The sequence below is a fragment of the Rhodamnia argentea genome, chromosome 6 (assembly GCF_020921035.1).
Source record: "Rhodamnia argentea isolate NSW1041297 chromosome 6, ASM2092103v1, whole genome shotgun sequence".
Lineage (NCBI taxonomy): Eukaryota > Viridiplantae > Streptophyta > Magnoliopsida > Myrtales > Myrtaceae > Rhodamnia > Rhodamnia argentea.
The window spans coordinates 20,649,851-20,669,800 of NC_063155.1; the positions used below are offsets into that span (position 1 = coordinate 20,649,851).

The 19,950-nt window shown below is 41.0% G+C and overlaps 1 protein-coding gene across 4 annotated transcripts; it reads right to left on the bottom strand.

Moving 5' to 3' along the window:
- Nucleotides 1–1,712: 1,712 nt before the first annotated feature.
- LOC115732650 lies at nucleotides 1,713–19,103 on the bottom strand. Of its 4 annotated transcripts, none has more exons than XM_048280972.1 (6): nucleotides 19,060–19,100; nucleotides 18,820–18,949; nucleotides 3,109–3,278; nucleotides 2,661–2,952; nucleotides 2,226–2,392; nucleotides 1,713–2,133 (listed from the first exon to the last, which is right to left on the bottom strand). In XM_048280972.1, exons 1-6 carry the CDS (start codon nucleotides 19,088–19,090, stop codon nucleotides 1,979–1,981), a joined length of 945 nt encoding a protein of 314 aa, XP_048136929.1. In that variant the 5' UTR covers nucleotides 19,091–19,100; the 3' UTR covers nucleotides 1,713–1,978. The 4 variants fall into 4 exon arrangements, with proteins under 4 accessions (XP_048136929.1, XP_030519194.2, XP_048136928.1 ...); XM_030663334.2 differs by lacking the exons at nucleotides 18,820–18,949; nucleotides 19,060–19,100 and adding exons at nucleotides 3,527–3,656; nucleotides 3,992–4,122 and having other exon boundaries at nucleotides 1,719–2,133; XM_048280971.1 differs by lacking the exon at nucleotides 18,820–18,949 and adding an exon at nucleotides 3,527–3,656 and having other exon boundaries at nucleotides 1,720–2,133; nucleotides 19,060–19,103.
- Nucleotides 19,104–19,950: the final 847 nt, after the last annotated feature.

A 19,950-nucleotide genomic window follows, 5' to 3' on the forward strand; every position in this document is an offset into this window, starting at 1 on the left:
CTACCATTACCATTTGTAGCCTCCAGCTGGGAAGACCCCCGACTCATACTTGTCCACAGAGTTTTCCGAGAGAGATGAGCATTACTGTATTCTGACCACGTAGTGAGCTGGTGGAGCTTCTAACGCCATTCTCTCTGCTCCTGCAAATCAAACACAGGGCAAAAGATTGATGACTGTGGAGCACATTTTCAATGTTCTTCTGTACAAATTAAGAGAGAGAGAGAGAGAGAGAGAGAGAGAGAGAGAGAGAGTCACATACCCTGTAGATCATCAAATGCAGGATTAGCCATTTCCAAATTAAAGAGATAGATGAGAGGATCAGTGAAATTCATTGGCTCATATATGGTGAACATCTGTTGCTAGCCCTTTTGAAGTCACTTTTATTCTTTGCTTTTAAAGATAGTTTCTTTTCGATGTATTGGATAGTATCCAGTCCTTTCCCTGATTCCACTGAAGAACCGTGAAAGCAAAAACACGAGCAAGGAAAAGAAAGTTCCGATCCTTGCCCTGATTTCTCTGCTTGCTGGTCATGGCATGATCATCCGCCCCCCCCAAAAAAAAAAAAACGAAATATTTGGATAAGTGCACCCGACGTACTAATTATTTCTCAAAATGAAGTCAAGTCACGAAACTTCCAATAGCACAATCGAGTCTTAGAATTCGTAGATATCTTAGAAATCAAATGTTTGTGTAAGATCCTTATTTTAGGTGACGGTGATATTAAATCGTGGCATTTTTTATTTTTACTCAACACTTTTAAAAGTACCAATTTTTTTTTCTTCCAAAACTAAGTGGATTCAGCTCAACATAGAGGGTGTAACTGCATCCGATCAGATAGAAGGGTGCGTTTGTTTAGTAAAAATTGAATGATTTGAAAAATAATTTATTTTTTAATTACTGCTTGTATCGTTTACAAAAAAGAATCTACGAAAAATATTTTCATTGTCCGTAAAAATATTTAGAGATATATTGTTGTCAAAACTTAAAAGATTTTTCATTGACTTTTTATTTCAAGTTGTACGAGCAAGGATTATAGGTAAATGGGATTGCTTAGGTTGATAACAAAAGCAAACCCATAGTGATCATATCAAGCTGGCTGACATGACTTTAGCACTAACATAGTTAGGAATCCACTATTTTAATGTCAAATTAAATTGTCTGATCTTTTTTTTTTTTCCTTTTCTTTTCTAAAAATGCAATTAAAGTCAGCATAATTTTGTCAAGTTGAATTCGGGATCAACCTAAGTCCACCGCCACCATTCCCCATTGCCGGAGACCCCATCATCTCCTACCACCCCTCCAGCACTACGCCGCTCACCGTGGCCATGGTCGTGGGTTCAGATCTGGCGTTCCTTTGGAGACAAAATGGAGGCAGATTATTTCTCGTGGAACGACAAAATTTGCTGTTTTGTGAGGCAATCGAATGCGCTTTACCATTCGAACAAGCAACTAAAAAAATCATAGGTTTCGTTGTGCCCCCGGCTATGACAACACAAATTTGTGCGCGCGCTCGAGAATTCGCACAAAGACCGGCCTTTTGGAGACGATTCGCGCAAAGACTGTCTTTGGAAGCGATGTGCCGGTGCACAAAAATCTTAAGCTTATTGGAGCAAAAAAAAAAAAAAAAATTGGGGAGGAGAAGAAGTGATTTGACGAATACCAAGTTCATCATCTCGCAAAATTGATTTATGTAGCTATACTTAAATGAAATTTTGCGAGAAAAGTAGAACGATCTGTCGAAGTGATTAGCGGGTCAGACCGTAGTTAAGATCTTGCAAAGAAGAAAAATGTTTGCTTTGATGCATGTCCTTCGGATCAAAGGTTCAATTTTTCACTTTTCCATTGAGTCATGTATTGATATAAAGCAACGAATGGAGACCGAAAAGAATGAATGGATGGGTTGAGAATCAGGATGCTGGAAATAGTCTGTATCATTTCACAGCCGGTTTTGCAAATATATACAACATGAATGGCGACTTCACAGGGCATTCACCATGCCCAGGACAGCGACCTCGACCTCAACCAAGCAAGTGTCGTACCACAAAGTGCCTGTTTTGGGATAATAGAAGGTGGCGTGCGAAATGAATTCCGCCCAACCGGACTCCTGGCTCGAGGCGCTGAACCAGTGATTAGCTGCATAAGAAAGAGAGAAAGAGAGCGCGTTTCCGATGTCAAAAACAATAATTCAATCGCTTGTAGAGTGTTTTCTTAGAAGAAATAGTTACCCTTTGCAATGAAATTCCTTCCTTGAAGCTGATCCACGATGCGCACCGAGAAGTCTGCGAGTACTTTAGCACCGGGAGGAAGGGTGTATGCGTCGGCTAAAACTACATATAGAGAGATGGAAGTCCCGAGGCCGGTTCCCTTTCCTTTCGGATAGAGCCGAAGTTTCCTGAATGAATGACATACACCACATTTGATCAATCAAATTGATTCTTGTTTGCTAGTCGTCACAGCGCTAATGGAAGAATAAAGCGAGTCAGCTCGCTAAAATGCTCAATCCTATTCCTTCCTGGAGGAACAGATGGTACCGAACTTGGTGAGGATATTTTCAGTTTTGTAATTCCTTGAAAAATGTGACAGCAATTTTTATTTTTGTCAAGATAGTTCATTCTTCTCCATGAAAAAGATGCTTATATCTGGAACGTTGAGAGCGATACCATTTCTGGTTTCCGGCTATGAATACTTTCGACTCGGAGAATTCCTTGTCCAATTTGGAGAAGTTGTCGATCTTCCAGCTGCACTTTTGAACGACTCTGTCCTTTACCATTGACAGATTCTCTCCTTTGCCAGTGCTCCTTTCCCTCGTAACGAAAACCTCCGCGCCGAACACACAAGTATCGTCCACGAGATATCCGTTCCGCGCGTCGTTGAGTGTCTTCAGAGGAATGAATTGGTCGAAGCCGCGTTCGATCTTCATCCCATGAAAGCGCCATTCCTTTCTCATGTCATCTGCGAAAAAAATGATCAAAAATAGAATGGAATCTATGGACGGACAATCGCTGATTAACTAACTAGCTAATCGAAGAGCTTACTTTTACTAATAATCTCATCAAACTACGTAAATGAGGACAACATGACGAGACAACATCTGGTTTGAAGCTATACCTTGGATTATCATGTAACTGTCTTTGTCCTGGTCAAGCAGAAAGAATCTAACTGAAGCATGAACTTCCCAACCTGGGGGAAACGAGCTTGTTTCCGCCGTTGACAGGTAAAGCGAGACATGCTCTTTCACATTCTTGCTCGTGTTCCCATTGGGGTAAAGAACCAGCTTCCTGTGGAAAAGAATAAAAAGGCCAGAAAAAGGGAAGAAGAATTACTGTCCAATGAATGCAAAAAGATTGGTAAATAAATTAGGCACAAGTGCATTTGAAGTCCTAAAACTTGTCGCGACAATGCAATTGAGTTCTAAAACTTGCAAAAAGTATGCAATTAAATCCTAAAACTTGTTAAATTGGTGCAATCGAGTTATTTCGTTAATTCCGTCCAATCTTTGCGGATGGAGAAAGCGAAGAATTGTCACCATTTGTAGCCTCCAGCTTGGAAGACCCCGGACTCATACTTGCCCACAGAGTTCTTCGAGAGCGATGAGAATGCCTCTATCTTGACTATGTAGTGAGCTGGTGGAGCATCTGACATGATTCTCTGTTCTCCTGCAACTGAAACAGGAAGCAAAAGATTGGTGATGGTCAAGCCCATGTTTGGGATTAGTATGTTTCGCGAAAAAATAAATAATTTAAAAAATATTTTTTTAAATGATTACTTATATCACGGATAAAAATGAACGAATAAAAAAAAATCATTGTCCACGAAATATTGAGACATAAATGACTGTTCATAATGAAATTATTTTTATTGGCTAATTATTTCAAGCAATAAAAGCTAGCAATTCTAAGAAAATATTTTCTAAATCATTCATTTCTCATAAAACGAACGGAACCTTAAAACTCTTTTATACAAATTACGAGGGAGAGAGAGAGTCGCGTACCCGGTCGATCATCAAATGCAAATCTATCCATTTGAAGAGTAAAGAGACTCACGAGAGGATTCGTGAAATTTGCTGGCTTAAATACAATATTTCATATGCATTCCTTGCTAGCCTTTTTGAAGTTGCTTTACAGGACCGTCATGCTTTGCTTAAAGATGGTTTCTTTTTGCTCTACAGAAAGTATCCAATCCTTGCCCTGATTCCTCTGCTTGCTAGTCTTGGCATTATCCTACGTAGAAATGAAATACTGCTTACGCGCATTTGCACGTGGAAAAGTAAGTACACCAAAAGTATGGTGTTTGTCTCAAAGCGCAATCGAGCCGTGATGCTTCGGATAATACGACCGAGCCTTACAATTCGTGAACATCGTGCCACCGCGGCGATTTGTGTCGTCCATTATAGATGTGATTGAGCGCGTCTTAAAGCAAGATTTGAGATTTGGTCACTGGACCCTGATTTAGAAGCCCTAGGTTTGGTAAAAGAGTGTACAAGCGATTGCAAGATGCGCAGTTGCCCCTCCAGCTCTCCACAAGCTACTCTCCCTTGTCCGGAGAGAAAAATCTTTGACTTCCGAATTAGGAATTCTTCAATGGTTCTCGAGGAGAAAAGGTACTTTGGCCGATGATGTTGAGGTTCCCACGCGTGCTGAAAGAGAGTCTTTGCATCGGAGATGTAGTTTAATATGAGGCAATTAATACGTCTTAAATGGCTCGTAACTTGCTAGTTTAAATTTTTTAATGAATGTGAATCCAATTGACTCTATTCATAGATTCGGATCTAAGCTTCCTCTTGAGAATCCATCCCGGTGAAGGTATTGAGTTCCCATTGCTTGTCTTAATCTTGGGAATACGATGCTTTCTTCTACATGGTGTTCGAGATTGAGAACAAGTCCATGCTATAGGATTACGTCGTTAGTGATTCGGTTGGTGGCAATTAAACCAAGATCGATAGACACGGCAAAAATTGTGAATCTAGCATCTTTCGCTTGCTTGTCGTATGGGGATTACTTTACTACACACTTCTACTACACACTTCGACATCCCTTTGTTTTACATCTAATTCGGCAAAATTAGTTTCTCGAAAGTTGCTTTACTTTCCCGATTGTTTGGGGTGAAACATTCATAATTAGAGCGTCAGATCGAGATGCAATATCATACATTATGTCTGTCACATGTCATGCAAATAGGACTTTCCGTCATTGAGAGATCTTCAATAAATATCATATCGACCGAACTTTGGCCAAGCATGTCTTGTAAATAAGATTTTATCAGAGATAAGCCTGATGATCTTGAAAAGGGATTTTCACAAGTATTAGTTTGAATTTTCTCAGTAACTATAGAGGGAACGCATACTTAAAAGTTCCCGATAAAATATTGAAATTTGGACATTTAAGTAGGAGGAGAATGTTGTTTACATCTCCACTACTCTCGCACACATATGTCTAGTTTTGAAAAATCCGAATAAACGATGTTGACTGACAAAGGTAACACATAGAATCAACTCAACTATGGATTAATCGTACTATTTTATGTTAATTTTTGGCTAAGTGGTACTTGCAGCGGCTCGTGGTGTCTAATGATGAAGTGTCGCCGATAATGGATCGAGCAATATTGCTTGTTCATATGAAATACCGAAGAGTCCGCCTAAGACCCTGCGGGGGATTGACCATTTCCATGAACCTCCAAAACTTCGTCATTTCTCAGATAAATTAGTGCCTAAGAAAGGAAGGAGTGAAGAAGGTAAACGACAAATGGAGGAGATCATTTGAAAGAACTAGCATTTGAATTTACAGAAGAGAAGCCAAAACTTAACAACATATTCGCAGATAGCCATCTTCTGTTCCAACAAGAAACAAACGGGAGAAAGGAAGAATACTTATACTGGATGTTGACAGATTTTTAGTTCCCTGATCTCCGACATGGAGTTTCTGAGGTAAAATGCGGTGCACCCCATCCTGCGGTGGGCATTTACGTGAATTGTCAAAATGTAAATCATGCTACAACAAGAAAATGAATCATACACCCTTGAAAGACAAATCAGTGGTATCAAATTATGTTTCCCTATCGATCAGGTAATGACCGTAGAAATCGAAAACGTTCTTCCTTCACATAATCGCAATGCACGATGTCTCAAAAACTGCAAGCGGACTTTTGATGTTACTTTTTTCATCAATGACGATATTTATATAAAAAGCATAGGAACTGAAGAACTTGAGGACATACTTCCATTCCTTAGTAGCAGAACCCACAATGTGAAAACGACTTTATATGTGTGTAAAAAAGTCAATCTATCTATCAAAAACTCCTAGCTGGAGTACTGACTCAGTTATTCCCTTCTCGTTTCACTTATCTCGTTTCCACCTTTCTGGTTCATACCAAACATGCTCTGAATAATGTTTAAAAACCAGCTGCCCGCAAAAAGTAGCTTCTCAAAGCCACTTTACTCTCTTTCCGATGGAGGAAAACAAGACAAAAGACGGATCACACAACAGGTTCACAGAAGTATTGAGTAAGATGTTGATTAAAGCTACTAATGAAGGATTTATTAGTGGTTTCAGTGTTGGCAATGCCAGTAAAGAAGTTTCCGCATCTCGTCTTTTATGGGCGAATGTCACCATAAAATTCTTGGATAATGACATTCAGCAAATTCAGCACCTAAGAGGGATACTGTACTACTAAGGTTTGAGGTAGTTTCGGGAATGAAAGTGAACTTGTATAAAGGTGAATTAAGTCCTCTGGGCGAGAATGTACATGCGCAAGGAATGTCCTGCATTCTTGGTTGTAAGGTTAGTGTTACCGAAAAAGTACCTGGGATTGCCATTGGGATCCACTTTGAGTCGGGCATTGGAAGCACATAAGGCAAGGATGGATGCTTTCAAGAACAGAACTTATGTTAGAGTGGGAAGTGGTAGGTATACCATGTTGTGGGATGACAATGTTGTGGAGACACTGCTTTCAAAGATCTATTTCCAGGTATGTTTGCACTAGCAAGAAAAAAGAGAGCTGGGGTGGCTGATCGTTGGAAAGACTAACAATAAGCGAATGGTGGGTTGAGATTGACATTTTAGTTAGGGCTCAAGATTGGGAGCTCGAAGCTTACTCAATTTTTTCAAGATTGGAAGCTCGAAGCTTACTCAATTTTTTCTTTTTTTTTTAGTATTGAGCAATGTCAGATGTGGGAGATGGTGATAGACTACGGTGAAATTGTTGCACCCATGGAACTTTTTTCTGTCAGATCCTATTATCCAGACTCATCTCTACTCAGATGCAACTATAACAAAGCACACTCTGTGTGAATTCTATCTGGAAACTCACATTCCGTTCCCTTGAAGCTTCCTTTTTCGCTTGGAAGCAGCTAGGGAACATAATGTTACTACGGATAACCCTCAGAAGTAAGGAAAAAACTGATTAATAGATAAAACTTTTTTGCACAAGTGAAAAGGAGAGTGCAAATCACTTACTTTTACATTGTGGATGAACAAAAAAATATTTGGACTACGATGTTTGCAGTTTCAGGAGTATATTGAGCGATTTCGAGCATTGCGTGACATGAACTTTGGGCTTGTAGAGAGACTCAGTTTATTTATTTATTTATTTATTTGGTCAAATAGAGAGACTCAGTTCATGTGTTGGAAAGAAGCATTTTCCTAAGGTGATTCCTCTGCTTATTTTTCGGGCTAATTTGGAGAGAGACAAGGAGTCAAATCCTCTTGGGAATTGCTTTTGGGAACCATTGGTTGTGCATTCTTCACTAATGGTATAGCAGGAAAGTTCAATTTCATATTTTTAGTTTGTTGGAGATGTTACAAAAAGTCTTTTACCCTAAACTAATTTTTTTGACCACGAAAAACCTCAAATTGGTATACCAATGACAAATTGACCTTTCGTTAAATTGGGTTAATATCGCGAAAAATCCCAAATTGATACACCTAAGGGTTTTATATTGTGTCAATTTAGTCCATTCAACCAATCTTAGCCAACTAGTGACATAATATTTAGATTATTTTATTTTATTTTATTTTTTATTTTTCTTTTCCTTTGTTTTTTCCCTTCCCTTTTCTTCCTCTAGCCGCTGGTTGAACCTCGATGACCAGCCAGAGGCGAAGGCCCGACCTCGGGTGAAGCTTGTCCCTACCAGCCCTTGGTGAGGCCGAACCTCTCTAGACCAGATCTAGCAAGGTCAAACCTTGTCTAGCGATGGCGAAGCTCGACCTTCTCACCTAGAGGAAGAAGAGAGAAAAAAAGAAGAAGAAAATTCTAAATTCTAAAAATATTAATAATATGTCACCGATGGCCGGTAAACATTGGTTGGATGGACTGAATTGACACAATTGTAAAAGATTTACGACTAAATTGACATAATTACAATAAATTTAAGGCTTTTATTATGATCTTCCCAATGAATAAAAAACTTAATTCCTTATTAGATGTTATGAAATGGAAGTTGATTCGGCTTGGCGAGACTTGATGGCGTGTACCCCTCCTGTTTTGGATTTTTTTCCAATTTATTTTTTTAAAAAAATATTTACAAAAATATTTTTAAAAATTACCGATTTGGATCTCGCTTGACGGTGGGGGTGCGGAGCGAGGCCCGCTTGGCAGCCGGGCTACCGAGCCGGACTTGCTCAAGAGCCCAACCGCCCCTGACCCTCATTCGGTAGTTGAACCGGCGAGCGGGCTTGGGGGGGGCCACGGCCCTCTCCGTCTTTGCGGGAGGGCCTCCCTCCGCCACCCTCGCTTGCTACACCGGGCAAGGGGGGGTCCCCACGCTCGGCAATTCTACTGCCAAGAGAGAGTGGCCCCTCGCCCCCCACATTTTGCGCATCGTAGCGAATTGCCGAGCATGGAGATCTCCCCTCCCCCACATTTTGTGCACTGTAACATCGGGCGCTGCAGCCTCTGCGCCTGCCCCCTCTTCCCTCTCCCCTTCTTTAAAATTTCATCTCCGTCTCATTCTCTCATTCTAAAAATTTTCTCTCTTTCCGAGCGCTTTCTCACTCTCCCTTTCCTTCAGACGTTCTTCCTCCATCTCAGAACGTTCTATCACTTGTTACGTCCTTCATACGCTCTCCCTCTCCCTTAGACGCTCTTGCTGTCCTTCAAACGCTCTCTTTTAGACACTCTTGCTGTCCTTCAAATGCTCTTCCTTAGACGCTTTTCTTTATAGTTAAGTATGAATTTTTGTTTATATGATTTATATGTTGTTAGTACTACATTTTTATGTTAATATTTTCGTAATATTTAAATTAATTCGGTATTTTTTCTTGACAGTTTGAGCTCCTTATTCGGTGCGTGCGCGCTCCCTTGATAATTTGAGGTAAATTTCGTTTTCATTATTTTTGCAGTTTTGCAAGTATAGATTTATTTATGTGATTATTATTTATATCTGAATCATCTATGTTACATATAGGTTGTTAGCAATTTGTTTTAAATTTTTGCGAATGTAAATATTGTTTAAAAATATTTACTGTTTTAGGAGTTTAAAATGAATTTTTGGGAAAATAACAAAAAAAGGTTATCGGATAAATAACACGAGAAGGGAGGGCTGTATTTGACCTGATTAAAAAAAAATTTAACAAGATTAGGGAAATTTTTTTTATTTACCCTATCTCCAAATACGCTATCGTGTTCTCCTTCATGGCTTTCTCTAGCGCCCCTATTTAAAAAAAAAAATTTGACAGCTAGAGCCAGTATAGAAAGCCATGAAGGAGAACATGATAGCATACTTGGAGACATGATAAATAAAAAAATTCGCCCTAATTTCGTTAAATTTTTTTTGGATATGATTTCTCTCCTTTTTTTCGATACCCTCCAACAATAGGATATATAGCGTGCGGGCGCGGCATATTTTCAGAAGATATGCATTCTTCATTTACACGTCCTACTCATCCGGATTCTCGTCCTTCACCTCAGTACAATACTAGACCTGCCGAACAACAGAGATAACCCGCTTGCGGAATATGAGGTTATATAGGAGGACGACATCATTAGTAGATGTAATTGCGGTTGACGATTGTTATTTATTATGAAAATCTCATTTTTTCATATATCTTGCCAATTTTATTTTATGAATATTTTTAATTAATTACATAATTACAACATTATTTATTAATTATATATCTTAATAAATTTTTACATTAATTATTGCTAATTATGTTATTATAAAGATAAGCTTCACAAGAAAAAAATTATAAATAAAATAAATATTATTAGTATCAATAATTAAAAAAATATGAAATTAAAAAAAAAAAAAACCTAGCCTTCTTGGCAGCGAGGCTATCGAGCGGGTATGGGCTTGCTCGGCGGTTGGGCCGCCGAGCAACCCTTGCTTGGCAGCCCAGCTGTCTAGCGGGCCTCGCTCGGCACCCCAATCGCCAAGCGAGGCCTAAGTCGGTAAATAATTTTTTTTAAAAATATTTTTGTAAATATTTTTTAAAAAAAAATTAATTTGAAAAAAAACCATCTTGTTTCCTTTCATTTTCATTTTCTTTCTTTCCCTTTCTGTTCATGCGTACACTTTTCCCTTTTAACACAGCTGAACGTCCACTTTCTTCCTTTTATTGACTAGTCAAATTTTTTTGGCTACCAAGTAAAAAAAAATGCCAATATCATAATTTGCCTTTCTTAAATGAAATTTCATCCTTGAAATTTGAACTTACCTCAACTTTCAATTAAACGAATTGTGCCTTGCCTCCACCTCTAGTTCCCAAGTGGCCTTCCTCTCAAGTTGAATCTGCCATTGGATCTTCACAAATTAAATAGTCTGGCGTTGTAACACTCGATCCTTCTTATCAATGATATAATGTTCCCCACGTGTTAGGTTCAATTTGCCCAAGAATTAAAATGAAGTTAGATAAGACTAAGCTAGAAATGGCGAAAAGCTTTGAGCTTCAAGTAAATGAGAATAAATTTGTGGATGACTTGGCTGGGAAGACCCATGCTTATATGTAATGGGATATCTCTGGAATGCATTGTAGACACACCATATGTGGCATTAACTTCATGAAGTTAGAAATAAAAAATTACATTGATGACTGCTTCAAGAGAGATGCTTATCGGAGATGTAATCAATTTCCCTTACCAGAGGTGAACGGACAAAAAATGTGGCCCAAAGTTAGTATTAAGCCAATCAAGTCCTCCCTCCCGCCCCCCTAATATAGAAGGAAAATGGGAAGAGAAGAAAAAAAAAATCAGGACAAGAATGAAAGAAGCAGTGATGGGAAGAAATTAATGAAAGTTGGAGTCAAAATGCGATGTTCAAATTGCCTTTAGTACGGGCATAACAAGAAAGCATGCATGAATCTTACAGCACCTTGGCCACCCAAAGTAAGCTTTACTTGACTAATTTTTAGACTTTAATTATAATTTTTTGGGGGCTATCATGACTGTTAACGTTGGTGTTTCTTGTATTTATTCACATACAGGCAAAAAGAGGAAGACCAAAGAATGCTACTAGTGCATATGATAGTGTACAGGACAGTAGACCCTCTAATAGGGACACTGCTATAATCATGAAGAAGAGAGCACATGTCAGTGTTTTTTCAGGGGCAAGGTCCCAAAAAATTCTTAAACCTATTGTGTTAGTGCCAATTTAGTCAAAAACTTTTTATATTTTTGCCAATTGAGTCAATCCGATTAATTTTGGTCAAAAATCATAGACTTGGACATTAGCCGCACTATGTGGCGCAACCAATGTTGTCGCAAACAATTTCAAAAATATTTTAACAATATAATGAATTTCTTATAATTTTTTTTTTTTTGGTTTTCTACTTTGTTCTTTTCTTCTCATTTCTTTTTTTTTTTTTTTTGTATGGGGGGATGAGGGTTGATAAGGGTCGCCGACATTGGGTGAGGGTGTCATGGCCCTAACCCAAATCTGGCAAGGGTCGTGATGGCCTTGCTGTGACCGGTGAGGTTGGGCAAGTATCACCACGCCCATGCTAGCCATAGCGAGGGTCCTAACATCCTCGCCATATCTAGGCCAAGCAATGGTGCCACGACTCTTGCCCAAGCTGACGAGGGCTGTGACGTACTCACCCTCACCTAATGCCCGTGAGGGTCGTCAACCCTCAGCCCAAAAAAATAATAAAGAGAAGAAAAGAAAAAATATTACAGATTCAAGAGTACTATCATAATATTATTACAAATACTGGCGTTAGCATTGGCCTCACCACGTAGGATTGGTGGTACTCATGTCCGCAATGTTCGGTCAAAATTGACTGGATGAACTAAATTGGTCTAATTGAAAAGTTTATGACGGAATTAGTACAAATGTACTTGGTTTAAGAATTTTTTGGTACTTTCCTCCTTTTTTTAGCCACATTTTATTTTCATAACACTTGTGTATATTGTGATTAATGTTTTATGATTATTTTATATCTTTAGGCTTGACAAGAATAATTACATCTTAAGTTTGAAGCTGGGAAATCATATCTAAAGGTAATACTTTTGTCTAATGTTTTATATGTGTATTGAAAAGAAAAACAAGTTCATATGTCACAACTTTTTTTATTTACTGCAGATGCCTCGTAGTGATAGAGTTATTGACTTTGGAGGTCCATCCTTCTCCAACAAACAAGAACAAGGAATGTTCAAGTTTAACCAAGTCAATTTTCAATTGATATCTCTCAACCTCAATGCACTTAAGAATCCAGAATCGGTGGTGGATTGTGAAATTGTGGACCAAAAATTGCTAGTGGATGCTCAATGCCTGGTGTTAGATGTGGATATTTTGTGGCAGACAGAAAAGTGCTATTTTTTATATTATTGTAAGTGGATTTGGCCGTGTACTGTGTCGGGTTTGGGGATTTGGTAATGTAGCTTTGTATCCGAGATGTTTTGGCCATGTACTATTTGTTGAGTCGCGCTTGCTATGTTGGGATTTCTCTAATCTCGGTCGCTTCCTCCCCGAGTGGTCGAGCACGAGCTTGTGCGAGAGTGCGAGATAGGAAGAGATCGAGCGAGCGCTTTGGAGTCCATTATCATGGTTCACGGAGGAATTCCTCCTGTCCGCGACCGATTCCTTCGAGTAAGATGAGTCAAGAGGCTAATACAGTGAGAGGGGCCAATGCGCAAAGGATGGAGAAGCTCGCTGGCTCCGACTTCGTGTCATCGAGAGCGAATTTGATATGGAGGAAGCAACCGAGCTTTCTCTCTCTTTGAGCGCTAATTGAAGAAGTGAAAAAGCAAGCCCTAACTGCTTCTAATTTCCCCAATCTTCAGAGCAAGTAACTTTGACGGTATTGTGGAGTTAGCTGACTTGGATTTACTGCTGACATGGAATTGCCATGGGCGCATACAACGCTTCTGGAGCAGTAGTGCTTTTAGAGCAGAAATTTATTTGTTAACGTGACTTCATATATATATATGGAGCTAACTGAAGAAGTAAAAATAATTTACTTATCTCTAGAAGTAGAAAAATCAACTTATGTTCAAAAATAGCAGTATAAAATCAACTTCTTGCTAGAAGTTTATTTCTAGAGCAAAGTGTTGCATGCTCAATGGCGATTTTTGAACGGAGGGTTAATGAGGGCAGATTTGGAATTCGAGTGAAAATTAAGAGTTTTGTTTTTTAAGACAAGAAGAAATTTAGGGGATATTCGGAATTAAAACTGAAGTTCGGGGTTTTTTAAGGAATTAGAGCTACTACTTCAGCATTGGAATCGATTAAAATTTGGAGTGAAAGAAGGCCCAGTGAAGCCCCCAAAAGGTTGCCGAGATAGAGCGCCCCAATTTGCGCTCGCATGCACTCGAGAATTTATAGAAGGACCGGACTTTTGGAGACAATTTGCGCTAAGATTCTGTATGTCTCCGGAAACAATACTCTGATGCACAAAACCTTAAGCGTATTACAGCAAAATAATTCTTTCTGAGGGAGCAAAAGCAGTGATTTGATGAGTACCAAGTTCATAAACATTTAGCAGGCGAGTAAGTGACTTACATAGTGGTACTCGGACGATATAATGCGACAAGTTCGATGATATGTCGAAGCCCCTGGCGGGTCTGACCGTAGTTAAGATTTTGCTGATTGAATGTATGCTTTGATTCTTATCTTTTGGATCAGGACCCGGAAATGATCCGAATCATATCAGTACTGGTATGGAAATATTCACAACAATACTACTGATTGACACACTGAATCCCGACAGAAATGGCGGCTTCACAGGGCATTCACCACACCCAGGACCGCGACATCTGCTTCGGCAACGCAAGTGCCATTCTCCAGAAAGCCCCTGAACAAATGTAAGTTGGCATGCGAAATGCATCTCGCCCAACCAGACTCCTGGCTCGGGGCACTGAACCTGCGCTTAGCTGCATGAGAGAGTGAGAGAGAGAATGCGTTTCCAATGTCAAAAACGAGAGTTCAATCGCTCGTGGCTTGTTTTCTTACAAGAAATGGTTACCTTTTCCAACAACATAATTTCCTTCAGGCCAATCCGAGATGAGCAGCGAGAAGCCTGCAAATACTTCGGTACCGGGAGGAAGGGTGTCTGCATCGACAGAAACTAAGTACAGTGAGACGAAACCTCTGAATCTGCTTCCCTTCCCGTCCGGACAGTGTTGTAGTAAAAGTTTTGGACAGTGTTTCCTCCATCTCCGGCAGGAAAAAAATGCCTCTATTGTTGAGTTCCAAATGTTTTAATGTCCATTTTTTTAACCTACCAATCGGAAGACTCGTTTAACAAACATTATCGGAGATCAAATAGATTAGTCAAGGAAGTTCATTGTTCTCCATGATCAGTATAGCGACATTTCACAAGCCAAGTGAGCAGAGGAGATCAACATCCAATTTTTAGCCGCATGCCTATCTGAGGAACGTCGAAAGCGATGCCATTTATGGTTTTCCGCTACAAACACTTCCGAGTGGTAGAATTCCTTGTCCAATTTCGAGAAGTTGTCGACCGTCTGCACGAGCTTCTGACTGATCGCTTCCCTTATCATCAACAGGTTCTCTTCTCAGCCGGTGCTCTTTTCCCTCATGACGAAAACTTCCGCGCCGAACACACAAGTATCGTCCATGAGATATCCACTCTGGGCGTCATTAAACTCTTCAGAGGAGTGAATCGGTCGAAACTGCATTCGAGCCTCATACCGTGAAAGTGCCACTCCTTTCTCACGGCATCTGCGGGAAGGACAAGAATTGAATCAACCAACCAATTCTCGGCGCTTATCTACCGTGAACATTCATTGCGTAATTGTTTGTGCCCATTAAGAGTACACTTACACGAACACACTCAAACTCAAATAGATGATGAAGTGATGAGATAATATCTGGTTTGAAGCTATACCTTGGATTTCCAAATAGTTGTCTTTGTCCAGGTCGCGCAGAAAGAATCTAACTAGGTGACGGTGATATTAAATGTTTGTGTAAGATAACGTATCCGCCATGGACAGGTGAAGCGAGACATGCTCTGTCACGACCCGACTCTCTCGAGTACGCGGCATCCCTACCAAAACGCCTCCGGTCATAAAAGATAACGTCCTAGGTACGTTATTGACCGTCCATACTATAACGCACATGCGGAAACGCGAATTCTCCCAAATCAAGAAAAAAAGTAGGGATAGAAATAAAGTCAACAACATCAGTCATATATTATAACAACTGTCAATACGATACTAAAAGCAGATGATCATTAATCCTACTGAGCTATAGTCACATACAACCCCATTCTTCGGGGCGGCTCTCTAAGACCAACAAAAAGATATAAGGGTTAGGTAGGGTTAAATTCTCATCTACTCTCAAAAATCCACATCAGTACCTATCCAAAAGACTACAACCCCTCAAAGTCGGGGTGAAGGATCGCAATCAGAGGTAAGTGATCGCTCCGAATAAGGCTCAACGACATCTTCCTCAATCGGGTCGGGGTCGGGGTCGTGTTCGGGGTCTACGATCTCACCGTCCGGTGTATCGAGCTCCATCGGAACCCGGGACGGAACAGGTGGAATCGTATTAGGCGGCCCCTCGAAGCCACAAAGTGGGCCCCAAGTTTCCACCCCATCATCCAAGAACCAGGCTTTGAAGACATGTGCCACACGTTGCGGCAAGCCTTCGTCCACCCGGATCGTGGTGATGTAAGTTCCCGTGTCCTAGTCGTACCCGGCTCCGGACGGTACACGATATCGTAGGACCGGTTAATCGGGACCCCAAACCCGACGGGTCGCAGCATCACCGTGAACCCGAAATGGTTAACACGGGGTGAGTTAAAAAATCTCCGTGAGTCAACGCCTAAGCGCGGCTAAGGCGTTGATTCATCCAGAGATTCCTAACAGTCAATCACATATAATATATATTTATTCCAATCACATGCGGCTCACTGCTTTGAAATCACGCATTATGCAATATTAGACATAATATACCACACTAATCAATCATGATTGTTACGTCAATCACACACGCAGACACCACACGTGATCCGATTATTAATGGCCATCCGGCCCAATTGCACACGACCGGTGTGACTTTACACTACGACGGGCGGTGTCTACTGGCGGGACCAGGCTTCGTCCCTTACTTCCGGCGACGGCATCTAATAGCCCGTGTGACTCGTACGACCGGCACGACACGGCACTATCGGGAATCATTGTAGGGGCTTCGGTCCGTCACAAGCTGCGACCGACATCCGTCAATCCGTGTGATCCGTACGATCGGCACGGCACGAATTGACGTGCATCCGACAAGTCGTATGATTCCGTACGATCGGCGCGGTACGAACTTGACAGGAATAGTCCATCGTGTGACCACTCAAGCACACTCAGCAAATAGCCAATTTATAATCCACATTAAGTCAAATGCTCATATGATATGCTCATACAACGAGACTTCTTGAGTAATCACACAAATACACATGTTAACCATGCGACCTCGCATCCATAAATCGAGCGATCAAAACTCAACCAATTAATTAATTTGACTAGCCATCTACCAAGGCATCTCATCAATTAATTCATATAAATTATAATAGAGCGTGGAAAAGTAATTCAATGGCAAGCAATCAATCCAATCGTACGTAATTAAATTCGGACATCGATCGGTCATACGCTCATCCTTGATCTATTATTCGCTCGCAATCAAACAAAGCCAATCAATCAATCAATCAATTATTTGGCCCAAACTAGCCATAGTCAAATTACCCAATTAATTAGGGTCATTTAACCTAAACCGAGTTTCTAGCCTAAACCGACCCTAATTAATTTACCTAATACCCTAATAATCTAATTAAACTAATTCAAACGTAATTAACGACTTAGCCAAGGATTAGAGGTCGACTCACCGTTAATTGCGCAAGGTTAAGCCAATGACGATCCTCCGAAAAATCCTTAACGCGAACTTTGGGCTCGAACGGATCGCGAGCCAAAATCCTCAAACTACGGGCCCAACTTTTGATCTAATGAGTCCACGGGCCTAATAGAAGGCCCAACTTTGTGCCCAAATTAATTGGGTCTCAGCCTAGCTCGCGGGCCCACAGAATTGGCCCAAACAGACCCGGCCCAGCTCAAAAACAGGGCAGGGCAGGCGGTGGGGTGGCTGTTCGTGGCTGTGGTGGCTTTTCCGGCGGGCGTTGAGGCGGCGGCAGGTGACAGGAAGCTTGAGGGGACCTTGAGGTAGCTTGAGGTGGTCGGCGGTGGCTTGAGGTGGCCGGAGCAGGGGTCGGCAGCAAGCAGAACCGGTGCAGGCAGATTCGCGGGTGCAGGGGAGCAGAAACAGGGGAGGTGGTCGGGGGCTGTTCCGGGGCTCCGGCGGCGACGGGGCTTCGCAAGGCTGGTGGTAATGGTTCAAGGGGATATAGGGAAGTCTATGGTGGTCGGAGTTGGGCGGAGGAAGGCCTTGTGGTGGCGGATGGTGGGTGAAAACAGAACCAATGCAACTGAGGGCCAAAACAGGGCAAACCGGGGTTTGGGGCTGTTCCAGCCTTTCCGGCGGCTTCGCAGCGGTTGTAGTCGGCGCAGGATGGTTGATAGTGGTCTAGGGAAGGCTGGAGTTGCCGTAGAAGGCGGCGATGGCAGCCGGAACTCAAGCAGCAAGTGCCGAGCAACTGCAACAGCAGATTCGGCCCAAAACAGGGCAGTCCGCCCGACGTGATTCCAGCCTGTTCTCCGGCGACTCCGGCGGTGCGGCGACGGTCCGGTTGTGTCGATGGGATTCTGTGAGTGTCATAGTTTGTCCTGGTAGCTTGTGCAGTGGGTGTCGTGGTTGAAAAATGAAGAACGAAGAGGAAGAAAGAGGAGTAGGGCAAGTCGGTTTGGGGGGGGCTAACGTGTGCAAGAGAGAGAGAGAATTCTGGAAATTTTGACTAAGGCTGAGCTGATAAGGTGGGGTCCACTGAGTTAATAGCCTTGTCTCTTAGCTCATAAAACCCTAGGGGTATTTTCGTAATTTCACATTTTGGCCGGGGTATTTTCGTAATTTCGCACCCTAGGTAATTCGCGCATCCGGAAACCCGACGGTAGGTTATTTAATCCGAACTCGAGTCAAATTAGTCCGAACGAGGATTAATATGGAATTTTCTAATTCTAAGACGCAATTACTCATTTAATTGGAATTTATTCCAATTCGAGTAACGGTCCTGGAAATTCCCGATTTCCGATTTCTAATTTCGTAACATCCAAACTTTGAGCATCAAATTAAAATTTTCTTGTCGTTCCATAGACTAGACTTCACTAATTTCATTGCCCAAAATTTAGGGTGTTACATGCTCTTTCCAATTCTTGCTCTCGTTCGCACTGGGGTAAAGAACCAGCTTCCTTTGAAAAATAAGAAAGAAGAAGAGGAATCACTGTCCAGTAAAACCCAGATATGGATGGGAAAAGGTGGCGGATTGCTACCATTACCATTTGTAGCCTCCAGCTGGGAAGACCCCCGACTCATACTTGTCCACAGAGTTTTCCGAGAGAGATGAGCATGACTGTATTCTGACCACGTAGTGAGCTGGTGGAGCTTCTAACGCCATTCTCTCTGCTCCTGCAAATCAAACACAGGGCAAAAGATTGATGACAGCGAAGCACATTTTCGATGTTCTGTACAAATTAAGAGAGAGAGAGAGAGAGAGAGAGAGAGAGAGAGTCACATACCCTGTAGATCATCAAATGCAGGATTAGCCATTTCCAAATTAAAGAGATAGATGAGAGGATCAGTGAAATTCATTGGCTCATATATGGTGAACATCTGTTGCTAGCCCTTTTGAAGTTACTTTTATTCTTTGCTTTTAAAGATAGTTTCTTTTCGATGTATTGGATAGTATCCAGTCCTTTCCCTGATTCCACTGAAGAACCGTGAAAGCAAAAACACGAGCAAGGAAAAGAAAGTTCCGATCCTTGCCCTGATTTCTCTGCTTGCTGGTCATGGCATGATCATCCGCCCCCCAAAAAAAAAAACGAAATATTTGGATAAGTGCACCCGACGTACTAATTATTTCTCAAAATGAAGTCAAGTCACGAAACTTCCAATAGCACAATCGAGTCTTAGAATTCGTAGATATCTTAGAAATCAAATGTTTGTGTAAGATCCTTATTTTAGGTGACGGTGATATTAAATCGTGGCATTTTTTATTTTTACTCAACACTTTTAAAAGTACCAATGTTTTTTTCTTCCAAAACTAAGTGCATTCAGCTCAACATAGAAGGTGTAACTGCATCCGATCCGATAGAAGGGTGAATTTGTTTAGTAAAAATTGAATGATTTGAAAAATTTGAATGATTTGAAAAATAATATTTTTTAATTACGACTTGTATCATTTACAAAAATGAATCTACGAAAAATATTGTCATTGTCCGCAAAATATTTAGAGATATATTGTTGTCAAAAATAAAAATATTTTTTATTGACTTTTTATTTCAAATTGTACGAGCAAGGATTATAGGTAAATGGGATTGCTTAGGTTGATAACAAAAGCAAACCCATATTGATCATATCAAGCTGGCTGACATGACTTTGGAACTAACATAATTAGGAATCCACTATTT